The 24905-nt window shown below is 52.4% G+C and overlaps 1 protein-coding gene across 10 annotated transcripts in view; it reads right to left on the minus strand.

Annotated features, from left to right (window-relative positions):
- Window positions 1-2001: 2001 nt before the first annotated feature.
- The window catches only part of Sh3bp2 (SH3-domain binding protein 2), a 37138-nt gene continuing 14234 nt past the window's right edge, over window positions 2002-24905 (minus strand). For 6 of the 10 annotated variants that reach the window (NM_001414976.1, XM_087583198.1, XM_087583197.1 and 3 more), the window contains 12 exon segments: window positions 2002-3180; window positions 3843-3902; window positions 4408-4489; window positions 4793-4848; window positions 5064-5172; window positions 5860-6511; window positions 8138-8206; window positions 8484-8572; window positions 9401-9471; window positions 9854-9971; window positions 11616-11718; window positions 12735-12874. In NM_001414976.1, the coding sequence (NP_001401905.1) occupies window positions 3043-3180; window positions 3843-3902; window positions 4408-4489; window positions 4793-4848; window positions 5064-5172; window positions 5860-6511; window positions 8138-8206; window positions 8484-8572; window positions 9401-9471; window positions 9854-9971; window positions 11616-11718; window positions 12735-12870 (1683 nt within the window). In that variant the 5' untranslated portion in view covers window positions 12871-12874 and the 3' untranslated portion in view covers window positions 2002-3042. 10 annotated transcript variants of the gene reach the window in all.

Here is a 24905-nt window from a genome sequence, read left to right on the forward strand (position 1 = left end):
CCTGTATTGGGAATGAAGCTGTGTCTGGGGGGAGGGGGGTCTGGTTGATAAGGTGCACACCCAGAAACACGACCCAGAGTGGGAGCAACTGGCCCTTGTCTAAGTCTCTAACTACCCTACTGGGGCTTGTAGCTCAGTGGTAGAGCACTTGCCTCTAACATTAGTAAGATGCTGGGGTTCCATCTCTAGCTGTTTAAACAATATATGAAAATCCTTTTACCAATAAAAAAATCTAAAAAGAGGGAAACAATCTCAAAGAGCAAAAAGGTTCTCCACACTTCCAGACCAGGAAACATAGAACCATGTTCCTCCCTGGGCCTTGACTCCAGGATGCTTCTCTTTGCTCAGATTCCAAACAGAAGCCATCTATGACCACATCATAAAAGCAGAAAAGTCAGGGAACCCTCTCGGGGCTTCAGTTTCTCTCTCAGTCCCTCAGAAGTAAGGCAGGACCTCAAGCTCCTGTTGCCCACCCCAAACCCTGCCTCACACACTGGGATCCAAAAGGCAAATTTGCTCCCCCACAGCTATGGCTCTTGGGGTGGCTGAGGGCACCTGAGAGCTATGGGAGGTTAGCAGAGCTGACCAGATACCCACAATGATTAGTGGAGTGTCAGGGAGCCAGACTGGAGCCATAGTTTCAACTCGGAGCAGCGAAGCAGTGATGGATTCACATGACCGTAAGTAGCAAAGCTGAGACTCAAACTCAGGCTTCTCCAGTCTCTCACTTAAAAATGGGTCTACTTGGGGGCTGGAGAGATGGCTCGGCGGTTAAGAGCACTGTCTGCTCTTCCAGAGGTCCTGAGTTCAATTCCCAGCAGCCACATGGTGGCTCACAACCATCTGTAATGGAATCTGATGCCCTCTTCTGGTGTGTCAGAAGACAGTACAGCATACTTATACCTAATGAATAAATAAATTAAAAAAAATGGGTCTATTTCTCCAGCTCAGTAACATAAATGCCTGAAGTGTTCACTACACAGTAACCACCACACTAGGAGTTCCTCTCTCATGGTGTAGGACCAAGGACTGGACTCTTCCATCACCCCTGTGCACAATCTTGCAAATAAGGCCCTCGACTTGAGTCGGTTCACAGAGATGGACAGCTGTACCAGCTGGTCCAGAGGTAAGACAAGGCTGTGTGAAACCCCTAGGTGGGCCTTGAACCTCACAGTTTAGTCAACTGTTTAGTCAGCCTGAAGGATCCAGCTCTGACCCAAAGAATCCTTAATCTTCTAGCCTTGAAACACATCAGCCTCTGAGCTGGTCTCCAAAGCAGGAGATCTGCAGCACCGTGCACACTCGCAGACTCCTAGGCACGGGACTTCTATTTTGTATTTTACAGAAATGGACACTGGCCATTTCCATGGACCCAGTCCCTGGTTGAGTTTAGAAAGGGAGGAAAAAAATGATTGGCCCCCGAGGGATTGTTCAAAACAGCAAAAGTTCCATATGCCCTAAACCTGACCATGGCATCCTGATCCCTCTCCCACAGTAGGCTGAAAGGAAACATCTGCAGAGATGGACATCTGGTTCCTGGAAACAGATGCCCAGTGGAATCCAATGTCTGTCATTCACTGCACCCTGTGATGCCAGGGGGACATAGCCTCCCACATTCACAAATTTGAAGCTTCCAAAATACAGGAGTTGTGGAGGGGGGCTCCCAAACAAAAGCCCCTCTTACTAGACAGCAGTCCCTGGCTACTGAGCACAAGCCCCAGTCCTTGCTCTAGGTTCTATGTAAACGCCTCTCCTCCAGGGCTGGAGAGATGGCTCAACAGTTAAAGAGCTCTGACTGCTCTTCCAGAGGACCCAGGTTCAATTCCCAGCACCCACATGGCGGCTCACAACCATTCATAACTCCAGTCCCAGGAGATCTGACACCCTCTTCTGTCACCCCTGGGCCCCAGGTGCCTACACATGATACACAGACAAACATGCAGGCAAGACACTCGTACACATAAAATAATAAAATACAAATTAAAAAAAAAACCAACCTTCTTCTCCAACATAAAGTGCAATGGTGCCAAGGTCTCTGCCGGCCCTGACATCCAGATGCGTTTATTTTCACAGAAAAAGCCCAGTCTAAACAGCTGTGCCAGGGGTGTGGCCTGGACCAACTGGGATTACCCAAACTACTTGGGGGTATGTGGATGCCACTAGCCCCACCTTTCCTTGGCCTGTCCCACTTCACTCTCGTCAGCACTTCAGGAAGAAGTGTAACTGGAACCTTCCCCTGACCCCCGACCCACCAACCCCACTGGATTCTAAGCTCCTGGATCCCAGAATACAGCACCTCCAGCGGCAGCATCTCATAGAGTGCTCTAGACTAAGCTTGGCCAGGCTGGACTAGGGGCTGCTTACAGCCGGCAACCAGCTCCAGCACCAGGCCAGTCACATAGGTGGTTAATAACTGCTAACTGGGCCTTTCAAGGTCAGGCTCCAGGCAAGACTGAGAGATCCAGGTGGATCCAGTTAGCTCCCTCAGCAGCCTGTGCCCTGGAAGACTAAAGACCACCCATTAGGGCTGCCTCTGGTAGCTCTCAACCTGGACACTGGTGGTGCTCAGTAGAGCCTGCTGCCTGCTCTGTGCCAATCAAGCCCTGGTCATTTGAGACAAAGGTCATCTCTGATTTATAGAGAGGCAATGGCCCCTCCTTGAGCATTCCTATGTCTTAGCATTCCTATGGGTCCCGGGACAAGGCTTAGGTACCATTCAACTAACCCAGCCTTGCTTGGTCCCAGCCCACTCCAGAGTGGGCATGTAATAGAGACTAGCTCTTGTGCCATCAAAACCCAGGCAGCACTTAGCACCAGACCTGGGTTCTTGAGAGGTGGGCCGTGGAGGGGCTGGATGGGTCAAGTCATCCACCAGTCCTTTAGTTGTGGCCTGCTCCAGCCTGGAACCCAGCCTGCTCACTGAGGCTAGGTGTCTGACATCAAGGCCACTCCTGTTCATCTTCCCATGCAAGCCGGTCTCCATCTATGTGGCAGGGCTGTGGCCCTGTGGATGCTTCCACCCAACAGCTGTGTGAAATGATGTCACCTGGGCCCAGCGTAGCCGTACGGGTGCCGCAGCAACAGGCTCTGGTGGCTAGGCAGCACGTGGGTGTGGTAGTGCTCCACCATGCTGCCCACACTTGCAAACAGAACCTCACCTTCCAGGTAGAACTTAGAATCCTGCAGGAAGAGAGGAAGCGGGTTCAGCAGGGACTGAGTGGCCCACTGTCTCAAGCCTATGTCTCCCTCACCTCTTCCCTCGGCTTCTCCCCCAACCGCATTCCCTCGGCTTCTCAAAGGGGAAGGTCAGCAGTGACAATGGCACTGATAGTCAGGCTCGCTCCCAGCTGCCCATGTTCCCTCCCTGTCTGTCCACACACGTCAGGACTGGGTTCTTGAGGTCTCCTGTCAGTAGCCTCTCATTAGCCTCAAGGGCCCAGTGTGAGAAGAACTGCTCTCAGGGCAAGATCTGGGAATAAAACCAAGGGCCAGGGGCTGGGGATTTAGCTCAGTGGTAGAGCGCTTACCTAGGAAGCGCAAGGCCCTGGGTTCGGTCCCCAGCTCAGAAAAAAAAGAACCAAAAAAAAAAAAAAAAAAACCAAGGGCCAAGGGTGGTTACCCAGTACTTCTAGAGGAAGTAATGACAAAACAAGGTTAGAAGATGATGGAGTATGAGGCCATGGAGAAGAGACGGAGGGCAAAGGACAGGGGAGGGCTGATGGTATGGAGGGACCAGTCTAGTTTCCCACTGCCGAATCCTGTCAGGGGCACTCGTTTGACTCTTGCTAAGCCTTGAAGCCAGGGTCCCTACCCCATCCTCAGAGCAGGGCCCAGTTTCTCACCTTCTCAAAGATGCGATAATTCCTCACTTTGTTTGAAGATTCATCCCACACGACCAAGACCTAGGAGGAGGGAAATATGGGGTGGGAGGCTTAGAGGAGGCTGAGGACTGGCCACCAAAGCCTGGAGTGGGGAGTAGCAATTATGGGCTAGACGCTGCAGCTTGGGGGCTGGGGGTGGGGGTAACGTAGACTACATTCCAGCTACAAACACCTGTACAGAGATAGCCCCTCACCCTGAGGCCATCCCTCTGCCCTTAGAGAGCCCCCCTGACGCTAAGCAGTGGGACCATCTCTCACACGAGTGAGGTGTGGTGTTAATGGATATGCAACCTCTGCCCTACACGGTCTCCCTATGCCTCTGCACAAACCCCACCCTAATTCGCACTCTATGGCTCCAGTTGGAAGGCAGCCACATTCACACCCAATTTACAGAAGTCATTGAGTTCTGAGAACAGAGAGAAAATGTGCCACTGGGCAAGGACCCCTAAGAAAGAATTCAGTTAAGGTGCCAAGTAAGAGGACAGAGGGCTCTAGTGGCACAGTGGTACTTAGGCAGCCGTCCTACCTTCCCTGACTTGGTAGAGGAGTTCCGAATACAATACAGCCCATCCTGAGGCTCTCCGAGAGGGTTTGTGGCTTTGAACAACCTAAAACAAAACGGCCATGTCAATGGGCGAACCTCCCCAGACAGCTTTCATAAGGGGTACCCACTAGACCCACTCCACTACTGGGCTCTCTTCCCACTCTTGGTTGTCAGTTGTAACAGAGGGTATAACCCTAGAGGGCTTGTAAGAATAAAAAGGCCAATCCAGACCCACTGCTATCATATTTCCTGCCGTGCTAAGGCCCCACACAGCACCAAAGCACTAACGCTTGCCTGACACAAGTGAGCAAGGGAGACAAGGGACCTCACGCTGTCATAGCAAGTACAAGAAGCACTTTGCACTAACCTTTCCACCTCGCAGGACTCTGTGGTGTTGACAAACACTGAGTTAGGCAGCGGCACCTGTAAGAGGCCAACAGTGTCACTGTCGAAGTATGAGTGACCCCTGCACACATCTCTGCTCCCCTAGCTGGCTGCCACCTGCCTCAGGATACAAGGCTTTGCATGGTGTCCCGTCCCGCTTTGTGCAGGAGAGCTAGCGAGGGCCCCCAGTCTATAGCTCTCCCATGTCTGCCCACTTGCTGACTGTGGGACCTGGATCCTCCACTCAGTCTTGCCTTCTCATAGTCTTCATCTGAGTCCTCCTCGCCAGTGTCAGCCTGTGAGGGCTGACGGGCCTTTTCAAAGGAGAAGCCCCTGAAACTCTGTCCATCCGGAGGGGATCGCCTGAAACAATAAAGAGGAAGGCAAGAATATTAGCACTCTCAGACACAGACGTCACCCCTTCCTCCCCTCCACACATGACCCTTTGGAATCTTGGTGCCAGCTTTCTCTGGCCCCTGTGGCCATCACTGCTCAGGACAGCGAAACTCGGAGAACCCTGCTCACTGCCCAAAGGAGGTAAGGGAGTTATTTTAGTCCTGACAGCCCAACTGTAAAATCAGGGCTGCCATTAATACTGGTAAGCAGGGGCACTGGCCACCTGAACTCAGGTATTATCCTATAGTGGACACTGCCTGGGCCCAAGATCTACTGTTGATATCTGTGAGACTGTGACAAAGTCACAGCTCTCTTAAAGCTACAAGGAGGTGGACAGATTGGGGGACGCTGAACAATGTAATCTGACCACAAAGGACACCTACGGTAAGAGCCCAGCCCTCTGCACAGGTAGCAGGTAGTCCTCTTGAGCCTAGTCTCCAAGTCTTTAAGGGGAATTAAAGGAAGCCACACGTGCTCTGAGACACAAATGTGTATCGGAATGGATGAGACTAGATATCACTGCGTCACTGAACCAGCCAGGGGTAGGGATGCCAAATGCTTCTCCTCAGAATGTAGGGGGTACTGGATAGAGAACAGACTGGGTTGAGGGAACCTATTGGCTGGCAGCAAAGGCACGACCCAAGCCAGACTCACTGGAGGTGGGGAAGAGGTGTCTTCTCTGGTCTAGGCAGCACTGCAGGCCGAACGGTAACCTCAGGCATGGACATCTTCTGCACCGGAGGCCTGGGGGCCACAGGGGGCACAGGTGCAGACTTGGCTGCTTCCCTTGGAGAAGCTTCTTCAACTATCTTCAGGAACTTGGGTTTATTGGCAGGCACAGGTGGGGGCTCAGATGCAGGTGGCCCTCGGGAAGACAGGTGAAATGACTTGAGTTTGTCACAGTTCCTAGAGGTGGTAATGGCCATGGTGGTAGAGCTGGAGACAGAGCTAGTCCCGTGGCCAGGGGTCCAGGGTTCTGGGCCAGGATTCGCACTGTCTCGGAAGCAAGGATGTTTCCGGAGGTTGGGCACAGTGGGTACGTTGCTCACTGGGGGGTCACTCATCCTCCGAGGGGTAGCAGGCACCCTGAGGCTAGGCTCTACTCGCCTCAGGCCCAGGGGGTCCTTCTTAGCATCCTCAGGGGCAGGGCCAGTGTCCATAAGGCCTCGCTTAGGAGGTGGGGGTGGCAGTAAGGGGCTTGGGCTTTTGGAGGTGAAAGAGTGGGCACGGGGCAAGTCAGAGAAGGTTGGCTTCCGAGGTACAGGTACAGGGGGTGGTGGGTAGGCTGGTGGATAGGTCAGGGCATCTGCAGAACAAAAAATAAAAGCAAGTTGGCACCACATAGAGGCTGGACCACCACTATCCTATACTAGCAACAGACAACAAGAACCAACCAGGTATGCACTTCTCATGGCCACACCTTCAGCTGCCGGCCGCAGCTCATTCAATAGGCATCCTCCATGCCTCCCCCTTGCCCTACCTAACGCCCAATGACTAGCCTGCCACCCAGCTTTCCCTGGGCCCAAGCCACCGCTGCTCCCTGCCACTTCCCATCCCCTGACAACAGTCCATGTAAGGTCTCTACAGCCTAGATGTCACATGAAGAGCTCTTAAGCCTCCCACGAGTAGAAGTAAGCAGAGTTGGGATTCCCAGGCCTTCACTTGAGCAAGGGGAAGGGTGAATTCTGAACAGAGGTGAGCAGCATGGGCCAGAACCCCTGGGGTGAAGATGAAAGCCTGTGTTTATAACGAGCAAAAGCATGGTATGACATCAGATGTCATAGGGAGCTCCAGGACAGTAGGTCCGGGACAAGTGGGAATGACGTGAAAGAAATGAGACCTGAGGCCTGGGTTGTCCCTCAGTCACAGGAAGGGTGGGGATAACCCTCAAGAGGTAAATGCAGAGAAGGAGGGTCAGAGGGCATCTGGAAGAATGAGGCCAGTGAGGAGTGGGGGAGGTCTGTCTAGAGGGTAGGGGGAAGAGTGGTGTAGAGCGTTCAATGAAGGCTGCAGGTACCCTGAATGTGCCTACCTACAGCTCAAGGACAGAGACTGCTTTCTCCCTCTCGGAAGCTGGGTAATCAAGTTGAGGACTAAGGCAAGAAGTGTGAGAGTAGGAAATTAAAGCCAGTGGTCTGGTCGCTGAAGGAGCATCAGCAGAGCTGGCCCGAAAGCAGTGAACAAGGACACCAACACCTACAGCTAGTCAGACGGAAGGAGGAAGGTCAGTGGAAGACGGCAAGTAGAAGATGGCAATCGTCCCAAGACATAATGACAGACAAGACAAAGCTGGAGTGTTCTGAGCAGAGGAAGCCGAGAAAGTATGAGGTATAAGGAGGTGAAGGACAGAGACATGACCTTCCTCCCCAGCCCTGGCCGCCCCTGTCACTCGCAGAGATGTGTCTGTATGCTCATCTGTCTGTGTGCCTCAGGGGGTGTAGTGAACACTGAGTCAGAGATGACAGCCTGGCCTACAGCTATGATCCACAGAGAACTTGTTGCCATGGGCAATGGGCCTGCCTCAGACTAACCCACCTCTCAGTGCCCCTTCGTTTTCAGTCAGCTTCCAGGACCACCCCTCTCTCCTGAACCTCCATCCACACAAGGTTAACTTGGGAGATGGCTGGTAAAGCCAACCAGCCCCGAACCTCTGATTACTTGGATCACAGCAAGGAAACTGAGTCCACACAGAGCAAGACCCACAACCTGCTAGGCGTCGTGGTACATGTTTTTTAATTCTGTAGTCAGGAGGCAGTGACAGGCAGATCTGAGTTTGCAGACAGCCCGGTCAGGAAAGATTGAGGACAGCCATTATTACCAAGAGACCCAACCAAACAATAAAGACCCACCAGCTTAGGAGAGGCTCTATTCTCGGTCCCTGTCTCTGGACTCTACTCACCAAGGAGACCCCAGGCCCGGCTACACTACCTACCTTCAAGTTTCATGGGTCCCGGGGAATCAGGCTCCAAGTACGAGTCTTCTTCATCCTCATGTTCGTAATCTACGTGCAGTGAGTGTAAGATGAGACACAACACAGGCCAGGCCCACTGCATGCAGAACAGGCGGCATGGCACCCAGGAGGCAGGGGGTTGAGGATGAGGAGGTAGGATCTAACCTGAACTCCCACTGCTAGGGGTCAGAGGCAGAGAAGCTGCATCACTCTGCCAGAGGACAGGGCAGGGGGCAAAGCCAAATGCGCTTTTCTCTCCCTCTGGGCAGCCCACGCGGGTTCACTGTCAGCAGTCATGGGGACATATGGCAGGTGCAGAGAGTCTTACCTTCGTTGTCTGTGGGATATGAAGACAGGCTGATATCTATAGGTCGCTCAACTGCACCATAGAAGCTGTCCGTGTCTGAGCTAGAGTCGCTGCAACCCAGAGCAAGGAACAAGCAGTGAGTACTAGACTAGGTGTCCTCCTTGTGAACACTCCCAACACCACAGTCACACACAGATACGAACATATACAGACACAAGGATAATCCCTCACATGTGTATAGGGACACAAAGATCATATAGCTCTCTATATGACATTTGGGCATCATGTATGAACATAGGGACTGGAAGCTTGGGACCATCTATGGGTGCCACCTCCTTGCCCTATTGTGGTTTTAGCCACTCTGACTGACTTGGTGCATCAGAACTGTCCAAATGGCTACTTCTTGTCCAACCCGACAGCCAGGAGCTCTGGATTCAGTCCAGGACCCCAGGGCAGGTCCTTGAGAGTGCCCAGCCCTCCCTGGATCTCAGTTTCACCGACTAGGATAGGATTGACTTATGTTCCCTAGAGAGCCCTGCTGTTTGCTGGGCCATCTCATGGGTGAGGACGCTGAGACCAGGAATACTACACTCGCCCCAAGGATGAAGTAGACACCAGGGAGTTAGGAATCCAAAACTCTGAGCTGTAAATGCTGGGCCTCCATAGTAGGGGAAGGAAAAGACACATAGGAGTTAACACATAAGTACAACAGATTGAGACAGAGACAGAGCTGGAAGACAGACAAGAACAGAGGTGTCGCATGCACACTCACACATGACTATGTAAGCAGCGTGTGCTTCCACACATGACGCTTGCCTGGCACCACCAGAAAAACCTTTATGGAAGTGATTATAAGTCTAGTCCCCAGGGACTAGAAGGGAGCCCTAAGAGCCAAGAAGCCCTGGGGACTCCCCCACCTACCACATCCCCTGGCATACCTGGTATCCAGAGGTAGTTCCTTCTTCTCATGGAAGTGGCCAATTTCCCTGCGTAGCATGGCCATCCAGCTCTGCGGGTCAGGAAGAGCCATAGTAAGTATGATGTTGCCCAGAATGGGGTCCCACACTATCCTCTTCCCACTGTCTAGCAAGGAGAGGAACCTAGCTGGGTATAGCATAGATCACGTGGCTCAGACATGAAATCACCCTCCCGGGGCTGCGGCTGTCCCTCAGTCCGCTCCAGGTTACATCCTGCTGGCATATTCTCATGGTGAGTACAGGCACCAGGCTGTGGGTCTAATCCAACTGGCTGCCCATATACCTCGACCAAGACTTTCTCTTCAGGATCCTAGCCTCCTGTCTAGAATTCATGGGAGGTCAGAGCCTGATGATCAGTGTAGCACTTCAGGCAAGTCCTGCCCGGCTCCTGGGGCCCTGCTACCTGCTAATCACCTTGCGCTCGTCCTCAGAGGAGGCTGAGAAGAACCACGTGCGGTGTTTCTTGCTGATGTGAATGATCTTGAACGGGAAGACATTGTTGGATGTGGTCTCCTCAGCTGCCCGCATCACTCTGAGGGCACATTGCCAGAAGTCACCAGCTTGTCCACTCAAGAAATGGGCTCATCAACCCTTGTAGCTGGACTTTTCCTACTTAGGGGGTTCTTCTTTTAACCATCCTTTATTCCCCCCTTCCCCCCTGTTTCACCCACTATCACTAGACAGGAGAGAAAGGACTGTAGAGGGAAAGGGTGGGGGATAAGTCTGAATCTAACTTCCTTCTCCTTGTTTCTTCTTTGACCAAAACTACGAACAAACCGCAACCAATCCCCCCCAAATGACCAGCAACTATGAACCCCATTTCTCTGAAAAACTCCCAGAATTCCAAAGGTCCATTGCAGAAATTATCTGCAGCTGGCAAAACCATGCCTCCGTTAGAGCACTGGGCAAATCACAATCAACTGCTGCAAAGCACTCACAGATCTCTACACGAGAGATTAAGGCAAAAACAGTCTTACAATTCTTCCATGCTAGTTTTTTTTTTTTTTAAGAAACCAAAATTCTAGAATTCTCACTACAAAGCCCACCCCTGAATTGATTCCAGCACTCAGCATCATGCCCTGGGGAACACGGGCAGATCTGGGCAGTCTCTGCCTGCTTAGGCTCTCAGTAGAATACCTAGATGCTTCATGGAGATAGCAGAGTATGAGCTCAGGAAGGCACTGCATCTGTGAGGACTTCCCATGAGAGCAGAGTGCAGGGCTCAAAGACAAGGTCCCATTACTCTCCTTGCCCATCAGAGTCATTCATCAAAGCTCCCTAGCTTTGGCACACGTGGCCCCTGGACTGCCTCTTGACTCTGTGGTCTGCCCCTTGATGCAGGGCTTTCTCAAACATCAGTCTACCTAGGGGAGTCCTGCTGGCTGGGCATCTAGGCCAGGGTATCTGCCTGACTCATCACAGGTGCTGGCCAGGGCCTCTCAGGCTCAACCCACCAAATGGGGTGGACAATCTTTAGGATGCAGTCACATCGGTCAAGGGCTACCAGTCTGGGGAAAGTGACTAGGGAGAGAGCTTTGATTAGCTAGTGCCTAGGGCTAGACTAGGGACCTGGCCTGGCTACTTTGGCAAGGCTGGCTCATCGAGGCTATAGTCAGAGTGAAGCAGAGGCCTGCAGCAACTAGAATAAGCAGGATGGGCTAGGCCTTTATGGGGTGATGAAAGGCTCAGTCTAATGCTACAAGGCAAAGAGCCTGGGTCCCTACAGTCCCCATGGCACAAAAAGAACTCAAGATGACCAATGTAGCAGGGAACTGAACTGGAGCCTGGGAAGACCCTAGAGCCAGAAAGTACATGAAGAACCTGAGTTTAGCATAGTCTGGGATGGATGGACTCAGGGCTCCCTGGAAAAGGAGGGTGGTGAGTGAACAGCAGGACCAGAGGCTGAACAAAGAATTTACAAGGTGATAATTCAATGGGAACTCCACAAAGTAAGCTACCCAGGCCCCTGGTACCTGAACCCCCAAGAAGTTCCTAGTAAAGGCCTCACCCCACACATACTGTCCCACCCTGCCCTCAGCAAAAGCCAGGGTAGGTAGAATAATAGCCAGCAAACAGATGAAGGCCATCTCAGACAGCTAGGGATCGGCTCTGTGGTGTAGGGCGAGAGGGAAGGCAATTGGCAGGGGAGGGTGGTGACAGGCAGATAGACACTCACCTGTTGTAGCCGCTCAGTGAGAAGGCGCCCTGCGGGGAGGCAGATGTGCTGCTCTTGAAGTAGTAGATGCAGCGCTGGTGGATGATCACAAAGCGGAGGGGCCCTGGGGACAGTTCAGCGGCAGAGGTGAGCCACAGAGCCACCAGTGAGGGCTCTACTCTGGGGCCCTCTCCAGAGGCCCTGGGCAACATGGGACCAGACCTCTGAGACTGCAGAAGGTAGAGCTGAGCAGGTGTGCTGCCCTTTCCTTGAGCTTTCTTTGGGGTCACTGGCACACTGGCAAGTTTTGGGGCACCACCCCAGGAAAGGCCTAGCCACCCAAAGAAAATGGGTAGATTAAGGCCTCAAGAGACAGTAAGAAAGGGTGGAGCCTGGACCAGAGGGCTAAGGAGGCCATGGCAGCCTTGCTTGGAGCAATAAGACTACTGGGGAGGTGAGGACCTGACCGGGCAAGGAGAACAGAGCTTAGGCACCCAGAGCTGGCTGATGAGAGCCACAGGGACCTGTTCTCAAGCTCCTCTGTTCCTGCCCAACAGCTCCTCCTAACCCTGGGGAAGGCTATTTTATGGTTCTTTCTTGGAAGCTGTCTATACATTGATATGCACACAGGGTCCAATAGTCCAGCTAGAGCAACGCAGGGGCAGGGAGTCCCTGGCAGAGGGCATTGCGAGGGCAAAAGCATGGAGTGCCCATGGCTGAGCAGAGAGCTAGGCAAGGCTCTTTGCTGCCAGCATCCTGACACTCACTCAGCTGACTCCTGGCCTGGCACACGGCATCATTCTGTGCCACGTGACTCGCCAGCTCACCCACAACTCACATGCAAGGCAAGAACACACTGAGGGACCAGACCTATCAGGCCACACTGAGGTCCTCCAGCCTTGGCTGCAGACTGAGGCACTCATGACTTAGCTGGTCAGTACGTACACCAAATGTTCATCCTCACTTTGCCTAGCTGTACTAAGCTGGATCCTGTGACAGGGCCCAGGGTAAGGAAATCATCAGGTTTACCAGGTGTGCCAGCTGCCAGAGAAGGAAAAGAAATCTCAGGAGGCCCCATTAGAGCAGTGGAGAAGCAGAACCAGGTCCCCCCTTTGAAACTCCCAGGATCCGGTGACTCACATTTGAGCAGTTGCAGCTGGGTGCCACCCTTCTTGTGCAAGTAACCAGCCTTGGCCACACCACCAGGCATAGTCAGCAAATTCTGGGCACCAATGGCCTTCATGGGGACAGGCCAATGCATTTCCTCAGCCTCCATGAAGCTGCAATAGAAGCAAGAGAGACAGGACGCAGCTGGGGTGGACATCAGGGAACAGGTTGGCAGGGGATCCTGGGAGAACAGAGCCAAGATCCAGAACGCAATGTAGAAGGTCAGGTCAGTGGAGGAAGGCTCTTCTTGAGCCATCAACTCTTCTGAGTGAGACTCTGGAGTGACGGTGCTACAAAGTCAGTTCCCAATCCTCTTGGCCACACACTTGACTCCAGAATGCTGAACACAATCCTGTCTTCACCGTGAGTTCACTGAGCTCATGGCCCCAGAAAGATTGGGGCAGTAATGACTGAACTCAGAAAACCCTCATCTGGGTACATCAGGTCTTATGCCATAGCTACCCCAAGGTTCCAATGTTACAGGAGCTCACAAGGTGCTTGCTTGTCTTAGGCGGGAAGTCAGGGGTGGCTTCCTGGAGCAGGGAATACTGGGAATCACCCCTTGAAAATGGCTGTTCAGAAGGACTGAGGCAGGCTTTGGGCACCTTCTCCACTAGGTCTGACCTTCCGTGGAGAGAAAGTAAGGTCTTGAGATGTCTACCCTTCCTCAGTAACTTCTGTCCTTTTAAAGTCTTGAAGTCAGATAATAGGAGAAGAGCAAGCCAAGAGCCCCCACTTCCTCAGTTTAATGATTTGGGCTCCTACCTAGTTTGGCTTTCTAGAGGAACTCCAGCCTCGGTTCTTAGAGCTATAAATTGGGAGCACAGGGTGGACTCCACACACCCTTGTCATCAGTGCCGTGAGGGCCATTTGGCAGGTTTGCTAGTATTCACTTTATCAGCCCAGTGTATCAGAACCCAGAGGCTCCTTCCTGTGAGGAACCCCAACTAGCAGTCACAATTGTCCCCTAAACTGGCATTATTCTGTTGGTACCCCCACTTACTCCATCAGGTCCTTTTTTGGACCCCTGAGGAACTGCATGAGAATAAGGTCAGTAGCCTGCTCTCAACAAGGTGGGACGGCTAGGGAGTGATCCAGAAGGGCAGGCTACTGGGATTCCTATTACTACAGTGTCAATCCCCAATTACATACACAGAAAACCCTCCAGGCCCGGGTGGCCCAAGCCTGAAAGCTCAACATTCAGAAGGCTGAAGCGGGGAGATCTACTGCGTCAGAAAACGAAAGGAAAAAGGATGAAAATCAATCAAACTCTTGTCAACGGCAAGGCCCACGCCACCAAATATGTTAGAGAATTAAGTTCCGTTGGCTACCCCAACACACACACACACACACACACACACACACACACACACACACACACAAGGGGGGAGGTGAGATGGGGGGAATCCACTAACACTCAAATGCACTTGGTCCATAGTCCCGGCCAGCAGGAGCAAGGTCAGGGCCATTGGTCCTTGAACCGCAGGCAGAGGTATGGAACAATAGCGCGACCACACCCCCACGCAGGGCCAAGGGGGAACGCGGGTCCGACCACAGCAGTGGGGTACGAGGAGGGTGCCCACTCCCACACCCATCGGGGGAGGGTGCTAGCAAATGGACAGACAGAGTGCCAGGCTCGGGGGGGCCCCCGGCCAGTCAACTGTGGCTGGCCCATGCTCCCCTTTGTTCTGGGTAGACGCCGGATAGCGCCTGGGGCTCCATGGACTTACAGTCCCCAGTCGTAGTGCAAAGGCTGGGGGCCCAGGTCTGAGGAGTGAGAGTCTGAAGCGTGGGTGCTCAAACCCAGAGCTGGGGCCCCAGATCTCGAGCCCCAGGATCAGTACTCACGGTGTCCACGCGGCGGGCACAGCGGGCTTCCGGGGGGCGGCCAGTGCCCGTCTACCCTGTGAACAGCGACATTGTCCAGAGCCGGGCCCACCAGACGCAGCCTCATCCCTGGAGCCCGTCTCCCGCCAGCCCCAGCTCCGGGGCCGCGACCCAGAGCCCGCCATAGCTCGTAGAGCCCCAGGCCGGAGCGGCCACTGGCTCCTCCCCTCGCGGGCGGAGGAGTAAGGGCTAGGGGCCAGGTGAGGAAGCGGACCCGCCCCTCCACACGTCAGCTTCTCCACCCACTGCACTGAGGGTGGTGGGCTACAAGAAGTGGAAACTTAGAAACTTATGCCTATACAGTCCAGAATTAAGAGCCATCTAGACAAACAAGGAAGCCACCAAGGCGAATGAGGAAGTCCCGTTCATATTCCCAACACCTGAGGATCCCAAAGTCCCCGCTTGTGGATCGACACCCAGTTTGTGCCTTGGATATGAGCAGAGGAAATAGGGTACCATGTTACCTTGCCAATGTCCACTCCATGGGTCTCCCTTGGGACAGAATTCCCCCCAAGGAGCAGGGGGTCCAGCCCTTGGCAGCTCTCACCTACTTGGGCTCTTTTGGGTGTCAGTCCCAGAAGAGTGTTCCTGGCTGCCTAAGGTTGGTAAAGACCTGTTGATCTCCTAGGCATCCTTCCTCCTCCATCTCCCATACAATACAGGCTGCCCCAAGATGGACTGCCTGAGACAGAAGGCAGCACCCTTGCCCTTCTGAGGAGCTCTGGTAATGTTCCTCAGGCTTCATTCCCACCCAGCTGTCCAATCTACGTTCTTCTCCCTGGAGTCCAAGCCTCTAGATTAGGCAAGCTCTGCTGGCCCCTTCCCACTAGGTGCAGCCTTGAGGTCCCTGCAGCTTTCTCTCTCCAAGAGGCTGGCTGGCTGCCTGCATTGGTTCCTGGAGGAGCACCTGCCTTCTTACCCAGAACACTAAGCTGCCTCCTCCTTCCAACCACCCTGCACTACAGGTCCCCCCTCTCTACTGCCTCTGAGCAGGCCACGCCTCTCCCAGCTTCCAACAATGTCCTTCCCTTGCCTTCCTGCCAACACACCATTCCCATCACATCTTTAGTCTAAATACCACAGACACAGTCCTGCCTGGGGGTGTGTGGGGTGTGGGGAGGGTGTTAAAGAAGATCTCACTCTGTAGCCTGGCTTTCCTCTACCTTGGGATGCTCCTGCCTCAGCCCCCCCCCCCCAGGACTAGTATTACTGCTGTATACTCACACCTGGCAACACTCTGGCACCTCCTAATTCAGTCCTACCCCTACTTTCAACCTTTGGTATGTGCTTTGCTCTGTCCCCACCTTCTGGGTCTCTGTCTCTGCGCACAGACCCTACTAACCTAAGCCCATAAGAATTCACCTTAGTCCAGGTTGTTCCCACTGCCTGCTGTTGCAACTCAAGTAATTTAGCCATTAAATATTAGATTCTAAGAACACTAACCATATACAAATTCACCCAAAAAACATAAAACCAAAGCCATGAGGCCAGTATCACCCCAATACCAAAACCCAGGTAAAGCTATCACAAGACAGAACATTAATTCTCTGAGGTTGGTTTGCTTGTTTTTGTTTTTCTTTTATGACAGAATCTTACATGACTCAGGCTGGCCTTGAACTAGCTACGTAGCTGAGGATGACCTTGAACTTCTGATTTCCCTGCCTCCACATCCTAAGTGCTAGGATGACCATACCTGGCTTAAACAGTGCTGTGGATTGAAACTAGACAGGGATCTACCAATCCCATATCCCATATCCCCAGCCCCAAACCCACTTCTGGATATAAGCATAAACATTCTCCACAAGATGCCATCAAACTGAACACAACGCCACATAAGAAAATGTTCTATAACATGAACAAGGGGGATTTATCCCAGCAATCCAAGGTTGCTTTAATAGTTGAATACAATTAATATAATGCACCATATTGATTAAAGAACAAAACCACACGATCATCTGAAAAGATACAGAAAAAGAATTTGCTGTTATCTAAATCTTCATAATAAAGAAACTAGAAACGGGGCTGGAGAGATGGCTCAGTGGTTAAGAGCATTGATTGCTCTTCCAGGGATCCTGAGTTCAATTCCCAGCAACCACATGGTGGCTCGCAACCATCTGTAATGGGATCTGATGCCACCTTCTTGTGTGTCTGAAGACAGTGACGGTGTATTCATATACATAAAACAAGTAAATAAATCTAAAAAAAGAAAAAGAAACAGAAGGGAACATGTTCTAAACCTAACAAAGGGTGTCTAAGAAAAGCCTACAGTATTACAGCTGGAGGTGAGAGGCTGACCATTTTCAGTTTCCTGAAAGGCAGGAACCACGCAAGGATGTCTGATCCATTGCTGCTTTTCAACATTGTACTGAAAGTGTGGTCAAGGCAACTGCATTATGATAAAAAGAAACTGAATGTCGGGCTGAAGAGGCTCCTTAGTGGCAAGGAGCCCCACTGCCTTTGCAGAGGATCCAGCACCCACAAGGAAGCTCGCATCTGTGTGTGGCTCCAGATCCAGGGGCTTCAATGGCCTCCTCTGGCCTCCACAAGCACTACATACATTTGGTGCCCAGACAGAAATCAAGAGTCAAGATAAGAAAACAAACAAACAGAAACAAACCCTAAGCAATGACTAGATGGCTTATGCAGCATAAACTCCAAGGAAGTTAGAAATTATCAGGACTAATAAGTGGATTTTGCATGGTGAAAGGCTGTACTAGCAACAAGTCGGGAACAAGTGAGTTTCAGTGTTCCTTCTCCTGAGTAGTTGCCCATTACTGGTAGCTAGTGACACAGCTTCTCTCTACCTGACCCCAGCCATAGTAGGTCATCATTATCCCTCAAGCTTAGGTTTTGGGCCCAGCACAGAGTGGGAATCCCCGGTGCCCCAAGTTAAATAGACTCTTGTTCCCGGTGGGTGTTTGGGCTGAGGATTGCTGAAGGGAGCTGACACAGCCCTGCTCTGATCTGTCTGGAGCTGCTACAAGGAAAGATGAGCCAACCTCCTCCTGGCTCAATGCATGGGTGGGGTTGAGTGCAAGAGTAAAGCAGTTTCAGCCCCATCTTTTTTCAATTCAGTGGCCAGCAGGAGAAGGCCCAGCTACCACCCTGCTTCGGGCAGAATGAAAGCTCGTAGGTGGCCAGTGAGCAACCTTGGAGAGGGTGTCAGGAGAGAGAGCGATACTCGGCCTCATCTCTCCCAGGCGTTCTCACTTCAGAGACAGAACTGGGATCACAACCCCTCCAGATGAGCCCTGCCTGACACCAGCTGACCCTGCTCAGGAACCCAATCGCCAATCCAGGAGCAGAAAGAGGATGTGGCACCCGAGGGTGACTACCGTGCTGTGCTAGAGTTCCTGGAGAGTTTCAGCCCAGCTTACAGACTCCAGCGTCGTCTGTGCCTGGGAAAACTGAAGAGAAACTAAAGAACTCCTGGCTTGCCTGTGGACAAAGAAGACTCTTAGCCACTCGCTGACGAGCTAGCCACCTCAGTCCCCACAGCACCACCCCAGCTCCAGGGACCTAAGAGCACAATTCAACTCCTAAATACTGGGGAGCTGACGGTTCGTGGGTTGGGGATGCTCAGTCCCCTTCTCTGTAGGAACAGCAGCCTGGGTGGGTTGAGTCACTGTGGAGGAGAGTTTTGAGGGAGAGTGTGGAGACAGTGAAAAGCCCACCTTGCCCTCATCTTCAACTGAGTCCTTAGCAACAGAGGAGATATGGAAGAGTCCAGGCCTCTGAAGCATAGCAACAAATCCCTCCTCAGGAGGAGGCTGGGGCAACAGGGTCAGGACTCATTTGCCAGGTTCACTGTGCTTCGTGAATCCTTTTACTCGTAGCTGCAGGCCTCTCCCCGGCCCCACACCAGGGCTGTGGATATGTGCAAATGAGTGGTTGTGGCTAGAGCCCATGAGACCACGTAGAAGCTGTGCAATCCTTGTTCGTGTGTGCATGTATGGACATGCATTTGAGCCTGTACGTTTATGTGCTTGCATACACACCAGGGAGACTGGATCCCTGCCACACATTCCCCAAGTCACGTATCACTGCTTCTGTGTACATCTTCCTCCCAGCCCTTCTCATAATTGATCTTATTCAGGGGACCCTGTTTCCAGAGGATGCTAGAGGATACCGACTGAACCACCCAATAAAAGCCACTCTGTGCCACAATGGCAGCCCGAACAATTTCAGAGGTAAGCTCTATGGCTTGTACCTGCCTCGGGGCTCTATGAACCTACAGGGGTGAGTAGTCATCACCTACAAGGCTCTGCACACCTGGTTAACATCACAGGTGTTACACTCACATGATGTACGTGTATGCACATTGACACATGTGCATACATACATGCATATACGAGCCAATACATGAACTCAGGGTATAGCCTATGAAGCTCTGGGCTCTGACAGCCCCTGACACCTGCAGATATGTTCCCACCTGCATGAAGGACACTTATTCTTTTTTTTTTTTCTTTTTTCTTTTTTTCGGAGCTGGGGACCGAACCCAGGGCCTTATGCTTGCTAGGCAAGCGCTCTACCACTGAGCTAAATCCCCAACCCATGATCTCATACTTAACCCTCATATGACACATACACATGCACATATACTCATTGTGGTGGTTTGAATGAGAACGGCCCCCAAATGCTCATATATTTGAACGCTTGGTCACCAGTTGGTAGAACCGTTTAAGAAGGATCTAAGAGGTGTGGCTTTGTTCTAGGATGTGTGTCGCTGGGTGTGGGCTTTGAAGTTTCAAAAGTCCCATGCAATCCCCACTTAACCCTCTCTGCCCTGTACTTGTATCAGATGAGAGCTCTCAGCTACTGCTCCGGGGCCATGCTGTCTACCTGCTACCGAGCTTCTTGCAGGATGGTCCCAGACTCTGACCCTCTGGAACCGTGGGCTCCAGATTAAGTACTTTCTTTCATGAGTTGCCTTGATCCTGGTTTTTGTTCCAGCCACTGGAAAGTAACTAAGGCATTTTTGTTCTCTTAGGAACTGAACCACACATGCATCCACAATCACACATACCTACAGACACAATCACACATGCCTACATACTGTGTCATGTGTCCAGGCACATGCTCTTGAAGCTACCGAGATGGTTCAGCAATTAAAAGTGGGTGCTGGGGGGTTGGGGATTTAGCTCAATGGTAGAGCGCTTGCCTAGGAAGCACAAGGCCCTGGGTTCGGTCCCCAGCAACCACATGGTGGCTGTAATGGGATCCGATGCCCTCTTCTGGTGTGTCTGAAGACAGCGACAGTGGACTCATATACATAAAATAAATAAGTAAAAGAAATGACATATTTTTAAAAGCCATAAATTCATGTGCTCACACTCACACATTCTTACATACCTGCTTGCTCACACACGCGTGCTAATATACATTCGTACCATACATATATGCAAATCGCCTAGATATTCACACCATATACACACAAAGACACACTTACAGTCTGCTAAGACCCTTCATGGGTGGTCCCTAGAAGCTGGCCTGGCCCAGCCCACTCCCCAACTGCTCATCAACATTGACAGGGTGGGAGCATGAACTCAGTGCTTTGTACTTTACAGGCCAGGACAATAAGGCACGGAAGGGCTTGCACTAGGCACTCCCCATAGGTCAGACTCTATGCTCTTCAGGAGCCGACCCAGATCACCATCACAACACCCTGATATGCCAGGGTCCAAGGAGCCAACAATTCATCCAAAGCCGCACGTGGTAAACATCCAGTAAGTCAGAGCGGTCTAGCTTCCCTACCCAGCCCACTGCCTCACCCGGGGCTGCCCCAGCTTACGCTGCCTCATAATTCTTCCCTCTTAGTTTCTCTTTCTTCCTTCCTCTTCCCAGAATCTTCTCTGTTAGAGAATCAAAACTAAAATTCTAGAAAGGCCCAGTGACCAGTCATACCAGATAACCCGGGGGTAGGGGGAGGAGAGGGTCCCCATTGCTGTCAGCTTCACAAGGACAGCCCCCTCTGGTCAGTTTTCTGAGGCCTTGGGATTACCCACTTAATGTTAGGGCCTTGAGCACAGCATTCTCCTACAGGCAGCCAGGACTTCTCAAGTCCTCTTGAGCCCATATGTGTGTGCACGCATGCCTGCACACACACACACACACACACACACACACACACACACACACGCACACGCACACGCGTGCGCGCGCACACACACGCACAATGTGTAGACACAGAACCTAATACCAAGAACCACCCCAGACAGGGCTTACAGTAGGAAGGGTTCAGAGGCCTGGCCTTCTCTCTGGTGAGCTGTCTTCTTCCTCCTCCCCACAGCTGCTGTTGGGAGGTATATAATGGAGTCTTAAGAGTGTTTTAATGGCCAGTTTCCTCTCTGGGCTCTATTTGGTCCATTCAGATTTAGGGGCTAAGTAGACAGAGGCCAATCTCCTTGGAGTTTATTGCTTCTCACAGGACTGACTCCAATCCCCTATCCTGGTAAGAGCGATCTATGATCCTTCCTCCCCCTGCCCCCACCCAAGTCCTATAGTGGCTAGGCCAGTACCACCTCCAGAAGCCCAAATCCAAAGCTGTTCAACTTACCTCATGGCACTGACCCAACACATGGCACAACTTCCTGTGACCTGCTGAGGACAGGTGTCCTTGAGTCCAGAAAGGCTATTCAGTCCGGGGGCTATGGGGAGGGACTGCAACCTACATCCCCCAAGCATGAGATCCTCAAGGCCCCAGCTGCTCCCAGCACTGCCTAGCCTGCAGAGCAGCTCAGTAGGCTTCACGGGTAGGGGAAGCTGGGGCCAAGAGGGTTTCCTCCTTGTTTGGGACTTCCTGTTAGTGGGCAGTCCCAAGGAGAAGGCGTTTTCTGACTTCCCCACAGCACGGTTCTAAAAGCCACCTGGGGCCCAGGGCAATACTCCCATCAGCCTGCTGGGTTTTGGCCTCTGAGTTTACTCAGTTCTGGGGCCAGCTGTGTGCCTACAGAGATAGCTTCCTCTAGAACCTCCTGGCCCAAGTCTCAAGGCCAACTCACACTATCAGACCATGAAGCCCCTCACAGACTAGGGTGTCTGGCCCAAGGAAGACAGTGCTGATATCTCCCATTGGGAGCTCATTCCCTCCCCATCAGACTCTTCCCTACAAGGCACATACTCAAAGCTCTGCCTTGCACCTAGTACCTGTGACTTTCAAGATGGGTATTTCTGTGCCCTTTGACACCAAGAAACTGAGAGGCTAGGAAGGAGCTTGGGCCCAGACATCAATCTCTTCCTACAAGGACTCTCTGAGTTACTTCTCTGCCTCAGCTAACACCTGGCTTTCTGGAAAGCATTCTTGCTATCCACGCGGCCTCAGTGGACAGCACACTGCTGTTGTCCCAGGGTTCCTGCCCAGTGGCTCACTTAGAGTAAGCCCCTCCCAGATATTTCTGCTCCCACAAGCCCAGCTTCTTTATCTGCTTTATCCTGGAAACCACCAGGTAGAGAAGCAGGAGTTTCAACTCCAGCCACTGAGTACCTCTGCTTCTCCCTGCTGAGCCCCAATCCCAGGGTAGGAAATGGGGGGATAGAAAATGGATGGAAGGGCTGGAGAGGTGGCTCAGTGGTTAAGAGCACTGACTGCTCTTCCAGAGGTCCTGAGTTCAAATCCCAGCAACCACATGGTGGCTCGCAACCATCTGCAACACAATCTGATTCCCTCTCCTGGTGTGTTTGAGGAGAGTGACAGGGTACTCACTTATATAAAATAAATAAAATCTTTAAAAGAAAATGGATGGAAAGGGGGGTTTCTGAGACCAAGGGCCAACTTCATGGCAGGACTGAGTTCAAAGACTACGGGGTTCCTAAGAGTTGTGGAGTCTTTACTTTGCCCAAGAGGCACCCCAACTCCATGGATTCACTTCTCTGTCTGTGGCTCTGACTCCAGTGGCCCTGAATACCAACCCTATGACTGGTTTTGCAAGTACCTAACCCTTCACAGGCACAGGCCTGTATGTCAGCCGCTCAAAAAGGGCAGCTTGCTGAAGAAGGAGCTCCTGCCTTCCCAACATCTGCAGCCTCAGCTGTGCAGCCAAGATCTCCAGGCCACAAAGGCGGCCAGTGGGCTAAAGAGCCCTGGCTATCACCTGGAGAGTGGAAGGCCTCAGCTTTGCTGTCTGGGCCTCCTTAGGGTGGGCACAGATCCCCAGTCTCCCTAAGCCACTAGGTTCTACCTCTGAGGCAAGTCCCTCCCTGCTGCAGAAAGCTGGGGGCAAGGCGTGAATAGGATGTGGAAATGCAGGCCTCTTCTCACTCTCTTTCTCCTTACCAGCAGGGCTGAGCTAAAGGAGCAGGTGAGGGGCCCTGAAGCATGCAGCAATGAGTACAAACCAGTGGGGCAGTTTCCAGAGGGCACAGGGCATTTGGGAGCTGTGGGCTCCAGAGGACATGTGAGGCCCAGGGAGGCTTCCTGGAAGAGAACCCTAGGTCTGATTTCTAGAACAGAAGTGGGCTGAAGGAATCACACTAGGAAGGGCTCAGGGTGAACAGCATGGGGGAGTACAGAGGGGGAGCCAGGCTCTGGGGAGATTAGGGGCAGAGAATATTGAACCCCAATAGGAGACGAACCAGGAGCCAGCCAGCTCTCTAAAGTATGTTACCCCTTGCCAAACAAACGGAAGGCTAGATACAGCCTAAGGCAGAGGCATGCACCACACCCATGCCCAGTTTTTGTTCCCACACTCCTCAATGCAATAGAGGTCAAAGTGAGCCACACCCACCCTGAACACCCCAACCAGGTCTCCAACCCCAGGCCCTCACCTGTAAGTCTGTAGGGGAGACAGAGCCCCAACAAAGGATTCAGACCATTGTTGGACCTTCCCCCTAATCCCAGCCTCTAGGAGTCCTGAGCCATGTGACCTCCTCAGGCCTCAGTTTCTCCAAGCGCCAAGACCCCTCCGTGAGGGTCACTCCACCACCTTCACCTTGTACTCTAACGTGAGGTAACAGCAGAATCCCAGCAGGAGGACGGATGTATGTGGCTGGGGTGAGCCTATCCTTACCAGCACTGGGCTGCCTTGACTTCCACTCTATCCTCATACTCTGGACTGGTGCCTTAGGTTTCCAAAGTTGAGAACCCCCACCCAAATCAGGTCAGACTCAAGGCACTTACCAGGGAAGGTAAGAGATAGCCAGTAAAGCTAAGCAGGGGCCCAGGGTTAACTAGCACAGAACTTTCTTTCAGTCAGGGTCCTGGCATGCCTCGGCCTGTTCAGGAGTGAGATAAGCACCTAACACTACCTAAAGGGTACACAGTGCTGGCCCTGCCCTGATACCTCAAGCCTGAGAAGAGGCTAGCCCTGCTGACATCAGCACCCTACTGAGATTTGGAGGATGGCACGATATGACCCACAGCCAGGGATCAGTGGTATCGCATTAGAACCCACTTCAAGCACACAGAACCTCTGTACCCACCCTGGTATCTGCTGACCAGCTGTCTATACAGCTCAGGCACTAAGTGTGCCAAGAGAAGAATATTCCAGTGGGAGGAGGAGGAGGAAGAGGAAGAGGAAGAGGAGGAGGAAGAGGAGGAGGAGGAAGAGGAGGAAGAGGAGGAGGAGGAAGAAGAGGAGGAAGAGGAGGAAGAGGACGAGGAGGAGGAGGAAGAGGAAGAGGAGGAGGAAGGGGAGGAGGAAGGGGAGGAGGAAGGGGAGGAGGAAGGGGAGGAGGAGGAAGAAGAAGAAGGAGGAAGAGGAAGAGGAGGAAGAGGAGGAGGAGGAAGAGGAAGAGGAGGAAGAGGAAGAGGAGGAGGAGGAGGAAGGAGAGGAGGAGGAAGAGGAGGAGGAGGAGGAAGAGGAGGGGGAAGAGGAGGAGGAAGAAGAGGAGGAGGAAGAGAAGAAGAGGAGGAAGAGGAAGGGGAGGAAGAAGAGGAGGAAACCTTGCCTCTATCTTGCCTTGGGACCTGTGAGTGCCTGAACTGTGAGGGGGTAAGCTTCTGCTGTTTTCAGCTCTCTAGGATACAGGACTCCATTAGTGTTGGCCCAGGAATTGGTCCTGAATGGAGCCTCATCCAAGTTCTTGATGGGATCTGACCTACTCCCTGTATGCTCTATCAAGGAAAGGGTAGCTCTGTGAAGCTGCATCTCAAAGGGATGACCCTAAGCTGGCTTCCCTGGAAGTCATATCCCTGTGGAAGCCTCTCACAGCTCTCATACAAGGGGCGTCATACCTGGTTCAAATCCACCAAAACTGTTGTGCCCGTCTCCCCTCCGAAATCTGTTCTTCTTTGGCTCAATCAAGCTGTTTCAACAGCAC

This window comes from Rattus norvegicus, chromosome 14 (assembly GCF_021556685.1).
Source record: "Rattus norvegicus strain SHRSP/BbbUtx chromosome 14, alternate assembly SHRSP_T2T, whole genome shotgun sequence".
Lineage (NCBI taxonomy): Eukaryota > Metazoa > Chordata > Mammalia > Rodentia > Muridae > Rattus > Rattus norvegicus.